The 12,516-nt window shown below is 42.2% G+C and overlaps 2 protein-coding genes across 7 annotated transcripts in view; one reads left to right on the top strand and one right to left on the bottom strand.

Annotated features, from left to right (window-relative positions):
- Positions 1 to 12,516, top strand: part of SMURF2 (SMAD specific E3 ubiquitin protein ligase 2) — an 85,384-nt gene that overhangs the window by 53,745 nt on the left and 19,123 nt on the right. Inside the window, exons 16-19 of one of the 3 annotated variants that reach the window (XM_064583482.1) lie at positions 381 to 582; positions 1,736 to 1,811; positions 2,133 to 4,861; positions 7,149 to 7,287. In XM_064583482.1, coding sequence (XP_064439552.1) covers positions 381 to 582; positions 1,736 to 1,811; positions 2,133 to 2,232 — 378 coding nt within the window. In that variant the 3' untranslated portion in view covers positions 2,233 to 4,861; positions 7,149 to 7,287. Of the gene's footprint in view, positions 1 to 380; positions 583 to 1,735; positions 1,812 to 2,132; positions 5,516 to 7,148; positions 7,288 to 12,516 lie in introns of those variants that run through there. The other 2 variants (XM_064583484.1, XM_064583483.1) reach the window with 2 other exon arrangements.
- Positions 5,681 to 12,516, bottom strand: part of CEP95 (centrosomal protein 95) — a 41,703-nt gene continuing 34,867 nt past the window's right edge. For 3 of the 4 annotated variants that reach the window (XM_064583479.1, XM_045888623.3, XM_064583481.1), the window contains 3 exons: positions 11,305 to 11,451; positions 10,944 to 11,015; positions 10,348 to 10,683 (listed from right to left, as the gene is read on the bottom strand). In XM_064583479.1, coding sequence (XP_064439549.1) covers positions 10,507 to 10,683; positions 10,944 to 11,015; positions 11,305 to 11,451 — 396 coding nt within the window. In that variant the 3' untranslated portion in view covers positions 10,348 to 10,506. Of the gene's footprint in view, positions 7,163 to 10,347; positions 10,684 to 10,943; positions 11,016 to 11,304; positions 11,452 to 12,516 lie in introns of those variants that run through there. The other variant, XM_064583480.1, reaches the window with a different exon arrangement.

Here is a 12,516-nt window from a genome sequence, read left to right as displayed (position 1 = left end):
CGAACTGTATTTACTCTGAGTAATTTTCTGTCCATTAAACAGAAATTTAGAATTCTGTGAATATATGGGACTTTCATCCTGTCATGTTCACCACAGTGGTGGTTCTCAGACCCTGGGTAGGGAGCCTGCAGTATGTAAGTCCATGGAGCCTTTGAAATACAGATCCCTCCTATCAGCCTAGACTCACAGAATCAGGATCTCTGAACATGGGCCCTGACGATGTGTCTGTTTTGAAAAAGCTTTCTAGATGATTCCGACGTGTACCTTTGATTACGAACCGTCATATGAGAGCCAACACTACAAATCTAAAGTTCTGTCTGAGGGATTTGGGGCCTAACTTGGATTTCCACTGGCTCATTATTTGTGCAATATTTTAACAGCTCATTATCTGTGGACTCGGAAAGATAGATGTTAATGACTGGAAGGTAAACACCCGGTTAAAACACTGCACACCAGATAGCAATGTCGTCAAGTGGTTCTGGAAGGCTGTGGAGTTTTTTGATGAGGAGCGAAGAGCGCGGTTACTTCAGTTTGTGACGGGATCATCTAGAGTGCCGCTGCAGGGCTTCAAAGCTCTACAAGGTAGGACCCAGGCGGCCTCAGAGGCCTGGGGGCCAGGGCAGCGCCGTTTGGTTAATACAGTTTCCAAACCGGGGGCTTCGTTCTCTTTCGTATCTGGGAGTCTCCCAGCCGGATACCTTCATGTCCTTCCTTTGTGCGCCTCCCAAGAGCCCTGTCCGCCGGGGTCCCCTGTGCTTGTAACGAGGGCCGCACGCTCCAGGCTGTTGGTCACGACGCTCTGCCTTTTCTGGTCACCTCGCTTTTAGCCTGGGCTGCACGTTCCCGCAAGGGAAGCCCGCCTGCTTCCGCCTTCACACCCCGACCTGGCAAAACGCGCACCCACTTGGGACGCCTCCCCCCTCTGCCGTTTTCTTCTTTCAGTGGAGAGGGGCAGCGTGCGTTTGTGGAAGCCGTTTGTGTGGCCCGCGCGCTTTCCTTGCGGCATGGCGTCAGACCATTTGTTTTGTTCTGCGGCGTAGCTGTTGACCTAGGGGGTGAGTTGGTAATATCGCCAGGGACTGTGGGGCCTCCCGGGTGGCCGCTGCTTCCTTTCCTCTGAGGCCGTGGCTGAGGCGCGCACAGCCCGACTAGCGACTAGCACAGGACCCGGCGCCTTGTCCGCGGCGCCCGTGGCAGGCGTCGCGGGGAGCGCGGCCCTTGAGCTGTGCTTACGTTCCGCATTTGGAGAACTCACTAGCGGACTACCCAGATGTGTAAAGTGACGCTGTACTTCTACGGACACTTTGATGGAGGGTCTTTGTGCCGTGGACTGCTAATCTTTCGCTGTCGGCCAAGCTTGAGGCGTGAAAGCTGAATTTGCACTTAGGTGGTTATCTTTTTGAATGTGTGTATATGTATTTGACCTTGGATTTGTCCATTTACTTTTCTTCTCGTGCTTTTGGCACATCAGTTTTTTTATAGAAGACAGAACTTGGCAAAGGATTTCTAATCCTGGACTTTTTCTCAAGTTGAAACGCTAGCATATTAAGGAATCCAGTGTTACCCAAGGTCAATTCCAGTTTTCAAAATCCAGATTCTTTTCCTCCTGCCCTTGGCAGCTGGTAGTGGAGTCACCAGGATCCCCATCTTTAGGCCCCGTGGTTTATGTACCAGTTTTTTTCTAAGATTCCGGAGACTAATACAGTGACATGACCCACACTGACTTCTTCGGCAGGTGCTGCGGGCCCACGACTCTTCACCATTCACCAGATTGACGCCTGCACCAACAACCTGCCCAAAGCCCACACTTGGTGAGTTCTTTTTGGAGCTTCGCCCCTTCATTCCATGTCCATAGGTGTCAGTTTTAAACCAATTTGATGTTTCGTTTGCTGTTCTTATTACTAAAAGGACCTCTAAAAGGAATAAGCCACTTTTAAGTGATGTAAGATTATTCAGAAATTGGTAGGAAAGCCTGAAAGTGGCACGTCTCTGCTTTAGAGAAATAACAACTTCTAATTTTATGTGTGTCATGAAAAGTGATGTGCCTGAATTAGTATAATATTACACTTGCTAGGCTAGGCCAGTTTGCTTATTCTCAGTGAACTCTGTCCATCTGATTTGCTTATTTACAGCTTCAATCGAATAGACATTCCGCCCTATGAAAGCTATGAAAAGTTATATGAAAAGCTGCTAACAGCCATTGAAGAAACATGTGGGTTTGCTGTGGAATGACAGACTTCAAGGATTTCCCCAGGACTCTATTTATACCCTGACCGCCAGCCTCCTTTCAGCAAAGTTTCGCGGAATGCGGAAATACAGGAAAATGCCCGCCCCCCCCCCTTAAGAATTTTTCTAGGACACTGTGAGGGGAAAGGACAATTTTGAAATTCCTTTTCAAGGAAAAAAAAAGAGGTCTTTATGCTTTGCCATGAGGCCATACTCAGCTGCTATTTAAAATTAATATCTTGAACCTAAAGAATGCTGACTTTTCCTACATTTCCAGAGTTAGGCAGTATTCTACACTTAAAGACTACTACTATTTTTATAAAAGGTAATCTATTCAAATCGCTCCACAGATTTCAAGTCTCTCAAACATCAAGACACCTTCAGCAGTCGGTACACATCACATTTCATTTTGATTGAATACATGATCTTGAACAGCTCCTGTACTTGCTCTTTGTAAAAAAAAAAAAAAAAAAAAAAAAAAAGAAATAAAATTATTTTGAATTATTCTACCTTTGTAAACAATTGGCTAAAGGAATCATTATCTTTAAAAAAAAATTAAGCCATTTACACATTTAATTACATTTTTCTCTAGCAAAACATTGTATTTTAAAAGCATTATATGTTTCAACCTAGACTAAGTGAGTCTTTTGTATATTTTTCAAGTACGAACTTCCTGGAATACAGCCACATGATTTTGGTTGTCAGATTCCTAATGCAACCATTTAGTCTAAACTTAGTAGCTTATTGATACAGTCAGATACATTCAGGGGCTCCTTGTTTTTAAGAGACTTTTTAAAAAAAATCCTAATTTTTTATCTTGAATCAATATGATCAGGTATTTTGGATTTACTTCTCATCTTAAATGGAAACATACTGCATTTTTATAGCTCCTCAGATCGTGTGGTTGGGATGGGATTTTCATTCTTTTGCTGGGTCAGCTTATCTTTAATATATATAATACTATTTCTGTAAACCAAAGTCTCCTATGACAAGTGCACCTAATTTATATTTTAATTACGGTTTAACTTTCTATCAAGTAAACTACCCAGAATCTTTGTTTAGCTGCTCATGAGCTAAAATTATAACAAAGGAAAAATTTTATTCAGGCAGCTTAGAAAATCCTGTTTTTACCTAATAAAATGAAGGTGGGGTAGGGGGTGGGGTAGGACAGGGGGTAGGATTACTGAAGAAATAGTGATTCTAAATCTCTGGTATAAATTACTTTATAACTGAAGAATTCATTTTGGAGGTAAGGGAATCCCAGTTCCCTTGGTGTTGATCAGCATCTGATTTTGAAATATCCAGATTTAGCTTTCAAGGTGTGTGGCATGTTGCATAATCCAGAAGGCAACCAAAATTCCGGAGTTAGGGATTGAAAAACTCTGAAATCATGGATGGATTTTTAAATTCAGCTGTCAGAAATCTGCACTATATATATATATATTTTTTTTTTTTTTCTTACACCGATGTGAATCAAGAGGGGCAAATTTTGATGATAGCTCTGTTGAAATTTTGCAGCTTAATTATCAAGTGAATAGGTCCTCTTTGTGTTCTTCCGTTTGATGGATTGGTTTTCAGTCTGTGTTCATGAGCCAAGGGGTTCCTCAGAGGTGCCTCAGAAGTAATGGTCTAAGGGAGGAGGGACAGAAAGGGAGAGGAAAGGCCTAGCTGGTATTTGAGCAGGAGCCTCTAACTACCCCCCCCCCCCCCCTTTACCAGAGCAGCTCCCAATTTCTCTCTTGTGTGTTTTGGAATTCCAAGTAAGCTTCCATGGGGTGGGAGGTTGGGGGAGGGGATATAAAAGAAGTGGAAATTTTGCTGTTTAAAAAAGTTGAGAACTACGTGTGTAGTTTCTGAGTATTCGAATTTATTTCATTCAGCCAAATTGGACTGCTACATGCAAGCTAGTCATAGTCATACCGTGCAGTGGTAAATGTGCTTCTGCTGACCTTCTCCTTCCCAGACACCTTGTGTTTTCCTGCCGCATTCTCAGTACTACCTAAGAACATCTTGAAACGTGCCGAAAAGGTTTCTGAACTATTTGATTATCAGCTTTCCGCTTTCCCGCTAGTACCATATTGGTTGCAGGTCCGTCTCTTTTGTATTATATTAAAGCACTAGTGCAGTGTAATCGTGCCTACTCGTAGAACCTTCCAGAAAGTGAGTACATGATGAACACTTTAGAGATGTCCTAACTGACGGATGCAGTAATGAATGCGACTATCATAGTGTACAATAAAGCAGGCTAATACCATTGCTTTTGAGTGCCTTTTTAACTTTATAATAATGACTTAATAGAGCTTTAAAAGAAATCTACCCTAACAGTCTGTGGTATCACCAACACGATTTAGAAAGACATGATTAGATTTCATTTTCAAAATTATGTTCCCTGATGACTTCCAAACAGGTGCTAAGCAAACAAAACCCCCACCGTGTCATTGAATCTGGGACTTGCACCTCATGTGTAATGTGAATATTTATTTCCACATGTCCCTCTTAGCTGGGTTTTTTCTAATCCCTCCCTCCAGTCGTGTTATTTCAGATACGTGACGTCACGTTTCCATACACCGCCTCTCCACCATGAACGCTTAATCACGAACAGTGATTATTTGTAGAGCTCATACGCAGGACAGAGGTGAGTTCTGTTTCAGAGGGTCTGATTTGTTGGTGTAAAGAGTTTTTAAACAGTGCTGTGTACATTTTGTTTTGCACATAGTTTGTTGCCCTGACGGGGTTTTATTTTTACTTTTCTTTTTTTCAATTGTTAGCATTTACGGTTCAGAGCACAGAATTCCTTCCTTTTAAGTACAATGTAATTCGCTTTATTTTACAACACTAAGTCCGCTTTGAACTTCCAGGGCGTTGAACTGGTTGCATTGTTGGGAGTTAGAGACGATTCTCGTCGTCTGTCTGTCGTTTGCTAGAGCGGCTCCCCCCGCGCTTCTGTGTTTAAGCGGCAGCGCGCGGTCCGTGGGCGCCGTGTGGGGCCGGACGTTCTTCGGTTCGGGTGATGATTGTACCAGATGCTGAGTTGTTTTCTTTCTAGATGTAATTAGTTCACTTGATGTAATATTCTTCTTTCCCTCAAACTGACTTTAAAAGCAAAGTTTTATCATTTTCATTGTATTTGTATTTATTACAGAGTGTTTTAGCTTTGATATGCTTTGTACTTTCACTCAGTTGTTACATGAGCTTTATCAATAACATCTGTATAAATGGTTTTTAAAAGTTAACCGTGTATGTGCCCGTGCCCAGCTGAGCAATAAAATGAATGCTGTTTGCACCGTCACAGCATCACAGTTTTTAAGGAATATTGAGTTTATAATGAATCGTTTTGATAAAACTCCGTGATTGGCTTTGTGGAGAGTGACAGCCGGCGAGCCACCGAGTGAGAAGGTTACGAAGATTCACGTGCCTGCCTCAGTTGTTGCCTCAGGGAGGCCCCCCCCCCCCCATCCCGGCCGAGCAGATTGATTGGCTTGACTGGCTGCCGACGGCTGCTCGGGAGGGGGAGGCTGTGTGGGGATGGATTTCGGAGGCTGCTCCGGAATGAATGACAGTGGATAGCGGATGAAAGTCCAGCTGAGTATACGGGTCGAGAAAGGAGTGGCTCCGAGGTTTCTTCATCCAGAGCACAGGCTGTGTCAGTCCCCTGCGGCACAGGCCGCACAGAAAGGACTGTCGGGGAAGCGCAGGGAGGTGGGAGGGCGATAGTAAAGCCCAGAGGAGGGGCGTCCTTTTTGAAATTTTTTGCTTGTTTAAAGCATTGCCATGTTCACTGGTTATTATCTAAAATTTGTAGTGTTAGTATAGTAAGGATTTTAGTGTTTTTATACTCTATGAATTACCCAAAAGTTTGATTTGATATGTTTTTCTGCTGTGCGGCGACCTGGAAGGTTTGTCTCTTCGTTATAAAGAGGGTTAACCTTGGTACCCACTGCATTTATTTGTCTCGTATATCCCAGATGCTCAACAGTTAGGATACATACAACAGAACAAGAGCCTTGTAACAGCATAGAGGTAATTATATGGGAAAAAGGATTACATTCCTACATTAACACTCTTAGCAAACCGGACAAGCCAGGTTTTAATTTTTTAAAGATTTAAAATTTTTTTTTAAAGATTTATTAGAGGGAGCATGGAGGGGAGGGGCAGAGGGAGAGGTATAAAGAATCCCGAGCAGACTCCATACTGAGTGTGGATCCCAGTGCGGGGCTTGACCTCATGATCCTGAGATCACAACCTAAGCCAAAACCAAGAGTTGGGTGCTTAACTGACTGTGCCACCCAGGCACCCCAAGATTTTTTATTTTTAAGTAAGCTCTACACCCAACATGGAGCTCGAGCTTAAAATTCCAAGATCGAGAGTCTCATGCTCTTCTGAGCCTGCCAGGCACCCCAAGGGTTAAATCTTTTTTTTTTTCTTAGTATTTTTATTTATTGTTTAAAGTAATCTCTGTACCCAACGTGGGGCTCAAATTCACAACCTGGAAATCAAGTCACGTGTTCTACAGACTGAGCCGGTGCCCTGACGAGCCAGATTTTAAAGTTACATTTTATCAGGTCTTTGCCCTATGACTTGTTCATTCAACAAATAACCTGTGCTCCTACTGTGTGTCAGGCTCTGTACTAGTTGCCAGGGATATAGCTTCTTCCTTGTGTTTGTGTTCATTATACAGTTGGCTACATTGCCAAGGTGATACGCTCAACTCTTGCTGATCAGCATACTTTCGTGGATATTTGGGCTGTGATTTATTGGGGTTAACAGTCTATGAGCTGTAAACCCCACTTCTGTCTCCCTTGAAGTGTTTTGTAAGTGGAGAAAGTGGAGAGGCAGCTGTAGCAGTCCATGGGGTGGGTGAGGGACCCTTCTCAGATATTTCTCCTGCCCCACCCGGATGTTCACAGTGTTCTGACTTTTAGCACAGGAACTGGGCCTGAAGATGGAGACACACATCAGATTCAACCTTGCAGACCACTCACTCCTCCCGGACGTGATGGCATGGCAAGAAGGTGGAGAACCATCGAGACCAGAAGGGAAAAGTTCTTTTTAAAAATGGAGGTATAACTGACATATTGTTTCAGTTGTACAACTTAATGATTTGGTATGTGTAGATGCTGCAGATTGATCACCACAATAAGGTCTAGTGTAACATACATCACCATATATATATGTTACAACTTTTTTTCTTGTGATGAGAACTTTTAAGATCTACTGTATTAGCAACTCTATCAAATATGCAATACAGTATGAACTGCAGACACCAAGCTGTACCTTACATCCCTGTGACTTATAACTGGAAGTTTGTACCTTTTGATCCCTTTCACCCATTCCCCCAGCCCCTCACCTCTGGCAACTGTAAACCTTTTTTCTGTATCTATGAGCTCCATTTTGTTTTTAGATTCCACATGTGAGGTAATGGTATTTGTCTTTCTCTGACATACTTCACTTAGCACAACACCCTTATGGGTTTTTTTTTGTTTGTTTTTACTTCCCTTTTTTTTAATGGCTGAATAATACAGCATTGTATATAAACACCATGTTTTCTTATGGACACTTAAGTTTCCATATCTTGGCTATTGTAAATAATGCTGCAATGAACATGGGGGTGCATATATCTTTTCCAGTTAGTGTTTTCATTTTCTTCAGATAAATACTCAGAAGTGGAATTGCTGAGACATATTAGTAATTCTTTAAAAAAAATTTTTTTTAAAGATTTTTTTTTTTTTTTAAAGACTTATTTTAGCGAGCAAGCTGGGGAGGGATAGAGGAAGAGAGAGAAATCCTCAAGCAGACTCCCCACTGAGCACAGAGCCCCACGTGGGTCTCAATTCCAGGACCCTGAGATCATACTGGAGCTGAAACCAAGTCAGACACTTCACTGAGCCACCCAGGTCCACCATCTACATTTAATTTTTTGAGGAACCTCCATATTGTTTTCCATTGTGATTGCCCCAACTTACATTCCCACAAACAATGCACAAGGGGTTCCCTTTTATCCACATCCTCCCAACACTTCTTTTTGATAATAGCCATTCTAACAGGTGTGAGGTGGTTTTGATTCACATTTCCCTGATGATTAGTGATGTTGAGCACCTTTTCATGTACCTGTTGGCCCTTTGTGTGTCATCTTTGGAAAAATGTCTATTCAGTTCCTCTGCCCTTTTTTTAATTGGATAGGTTTCTTTTTGCTATTGAGTTGTAGGAATGTTTTGTTTTTTTTTTTTTGAGATGGGGAGAGGTGGGGAGAGGGGCGGAGGGAGGGAGGGAGAGAATCTTAAGCAGGCTCCATGCCCAGCACAGAGCCTGACACGGAGCTCGATCTCACAACCCGGAGTTATGACCTGAGCTAAAATCAAGAGTTGGATGCTTAACCAACTGAGCCACCCAGGTGTCCCAAGGTATATGAATTCTTAATGTATTTTGGATATTGACCCCTTTATAGTATCTCATTTGCTAATATTTTATCCCCACTTGATAGGTTACCTTTTCATTTTGTTGATGGTTTCCTTTGTTATGCAGAAGCTTTTTAGTTTGATGTAGTCCCTCCCACTCGTTATTTTTACTTTTGGTATCAAATCCAAAAAATCATCACTAAGACCAATGTCAAGGAACTTACCACCTATGCTTTCTTCTAGCTTTATGATCCCAGGTCTTATGTTCAAGTTTTTAATCCTTTGGAGTTAATTTTTGTGTATAAGATAATGGTTCAGTGTCATCTTTCACATGTGGATGTCCTGTTTTCCCAACACCATTTGTTGAAGAGGCTGTCCTTTTTCCTATTGTATATTCTTGGCTCATTTGTTGTAAATTGACCACATGTGTGTGGGTTTATTTCTGGGCTCTCTATTCTGTTCCACTGATCTGTTTCTATGCCAATACCATACTGTTTTGATTATTGTCATACAGTTTGAAATCAGGCAGCATGATGCTTATAGCTTTGTTCTTCAGAGGGCAAAGCTTTATTTTTAAATTTTCTTCCGTATTTTTATATTCTAGTTAACATACAGTGTGATACTGGTTTCAGTAAAATTTAGTGATTCCTCACACATAACACCCAGTGCTCATCATACAAGTGCCCTCCTTAATACCCTCCACCCATTTAGCCCATCCCCCCACCTGCCTCCCCTCCAGCAACCCTCAGTTTGTTCTCTATCTTTAAGAGTCTCTTATGGCTTGGGCGCCTGGGTGGCTCAGTTGGTTGGGCGACTGCCTTCGGCTCAGGTCATGATCCTGGAGTCCCGGGATCGAGTCCCGCATCGGGCTCCCTGCTCGGCAGGGAGTCTGCTTCTCCCTCTGACCTTCCTCCCTCTCATGCTCTCTGTCTCTCATTCTCTCTCTCAAATAAATAAATAAATAAAATCTTTAAAAAAAAAAGTCTCTTATTCTCTGGAGGGCAAAGTTTTAAAGGCAGTTTAATGTTTTTTTAAGACAAGAAGAAATTGGTCATAGCAATCAAATGAGCTGGGTAATATAGTCTGAACGGCTTGAAATGCTAGATGAAACATGTTCATATGCTCCATGCTACTCTCTACAATGCCCTAACGGGAGCATCTCTTCTCCCCTTCAGTTTGTCCCTGGTGCCTGTGCCACTCTCTGGCTTTGATCAGCAAAGTCCCCATATCCTCAACTGCTCTTGGCCTTTACTAAAGCTGAAGCCTCCCTACCCATGGAGGGTGCCACACCCTGCTGGGTTTTTGGTTCCTCCCATCCCCCCGCCCCGTTACTCCTCCATACCAGAAAGAGGGTCGGTGTACTTGTTTATTACTCCAAGTCCAATGTGCAAGCACAAGTGCTCCTTAAGGCCCACACCTTCCACCCTTTGCCTCTTCTCAAGCTCTCCTCTGCCAACTAACAGAGGCCATATACACAAATTCTCATCTTCCAGCCACCAGATAAAACATCTACACAGTATCTTGAAGATTTAACCCCAGCTCCCACCTCCGATAACAAGCCCACACTTCTAGCGCTTCTCTGAATTAGAGACGTCTATTGTTTTTACTGACCTACAGCAATAGGCTTCAGGAGCTGGCTGCTCAAGCAAGGCTTGTTAATTACTGCAACTATGACCAACTATGTGTGCCTTTATTCCCCCTTTGAAGTCATAAATTCAAAGTGGTATACTTCGAGAAAATGATTTTTATTTAAAAAATTATGTCATAAAAAGTACTGGAATGCATTAGGCATTTAGAAACAAGTCTCCTGGTTTAGACTGTTTACTGGCTCAGTTCTAGATCTGTCCTAGTCAAGTCCTCCAGAAACCACTTATAAAATCGGGCCTCAGAGGAAGGGATTTTTACTGTACTGAAAAGAAGCCAGATGAAGCCGAGCTCTGAAGCGCTCAGCTTCCAATTCCCGGAAGAAAGAGTCGTCGTCATTCTGGGTTATCATGTGCTGCAGTTGCTGAATTTCCTTCTCCATCTTTGATCTCAGCTCCCTCTTCACCTTATACAGTGTCTAAAAGATAAGGCGGGTCATCCTACTGGTCACAACACTGGTCTGAGCCCCTGTCAATTTTTATCCCCCCTCCTCAAGCTCCTGCCATTGTCATAATTGAGCAGTCGCTCTTACAGAGACTTAACAGGTAAAATTAAGACAGGATAAATCCTATTTATAGGATTAACTGGAAGATAAATGTTTTGGGTCGTAGATGTAATACAATTGTTTTCTAGTTCTTAAAAATGTAAATCAATGATTTCTACCCTGTTAATTATTACCTGGGCCTGGGATTTCTCTCTGGCTTTGAGTTCCTGGCGTTCTTGTGATATGGCTTCTGCCAGCAATGAAAACTGTATAGAGAGGAAAAAAACCCAAATGTTTATCTGTAGCCCAAATTTAATAATTCTGATATATAATGTTCACAGACTTAAAATCTTTATTTTAATAGAAATAGGGCAATATAGAGAATCTATGTACTGTGGTCAAGTACTAGCTTATCGTGAATAATCAGTCTAACCAGCAGAGTGACAGGTTGAGTTAATATGTGGAGGTTTTTTATTAAACAGAGTAAGCTGTTTTTTGACACAAGGTGGCCGGGATTAAACACATTAGAGTGTGAACCAGCAACAGTGAGCTCACCTGGTCTTTATAGTAGTTCTCCATTGAGTCCAGTTCATTCTGGTGCTGTATCTTTTGTTCGGCTCGCTTTTCTTTGGCATAGTTTCTTAGGTCTCGTAATCTTTGCTTTTGAATTTGTAAACCTTCTTCAAACAATTTCTTAAAAATCTGGTTAGAAAAATAAAGTTATGCTGAACTTTCATGGAGGAATAGAAACCTTTTGTACTGATTGTATTTCACAGTTTTAAGTAACAGCTTTATTGAGATATAATCCACATACCACAAAATTCACCCTTTTTTAAGAGGTGAAATTCAGTAGATTTTTGTATATTCAGAGTTGTGCAACCATCACTTCAGAAAGAAGCCCTATAACCCAGTAGCAGCCACTCCCCCACCCCCTGCAACCACTAATATACTTTCTATGTCTATAAATTTGCCTATTTTGGATTATTTCATATAATCACAAAATATGTGGCCTTTTGTATCTGGCTTCTTTCACTTAGCATGTTTTCATGGTTCATCTATGTTGTAGCAGATATCAATACTTCACTCCTTTTTACTGCCACATAATACTACGATATGGGAATGTCACATTTTGTTTATCCATCAGCTGATGGGCCTTTGGGTTTTTTCCTCTTTTTGCATATTATAAATAAAGCTGCTAAAGGTAATCGTACATAGGCTGTGTGGCTATATACCTAGGAGTGAAATGAGGGAGTCACAGGGTAGGAAGCCATGTTAACCTTTTGACGAATTGCCAGACTGTGATCTAAAGTGGTTGCACCATTTTGCCAACCTTGCATGAGGGCTGTAAGTTCTCCATATCCTTGCCAACACCTGTCTTTTTATATTTTAGTGAGTGGTTTCCCCTTGTGGTTTTGATTTGTACTTCCTTAATGACCAGTGGTGTTCAGCATCCTTTCCTATATCCCAATTTTTTTTTTTAAATTTTTTATTTGACAAAGAGGCACAGCGAGAGAGGGAACACAAGCAGGGGGAGTGGGAGAGGGAGAAGCAGTCTTCCCGCTGAACAGGGAGCCCGATGTGGGGCTCGATCCCAGGACCCCGGGATCATGACCTGAGCCGAAGGCAGACGCTTAACGACTGAGCCACCCAGGCGCCCCTCCCCAGAATTCTTTACTGCTTTCAGAAAACAGTTCTTAAGCAGCCACATATATAGGGGAAGAACCCCAGCCAGAGAAGAAACAAATGGCGCATTTACACATGTGCACA

The sequence above is a fragment of the Mirounga angustirostris genome, unplaced genomic scaffold (genome assembly GCF_029215605.1).
Source record: "Mirounga angustirostris isolate CCGP_5_RB_7025 unplaced genomic scaffold, mMirAng1.0.hap1 SCAF_17, whole genome shotgun sequence".
In the NCBI taxonomy this organism is placed as follows: Eukaryota; Metazoa; Chordata; class Mammalia; order Carnivora; family Phocidae; genus Mirounga; species Mirounga angustirostris.
The sequence above is the reverse complement of the archived record's forward strand: the minus strand, read 5'-3'. Positions and strand labels throughout refer to the sequence as shown.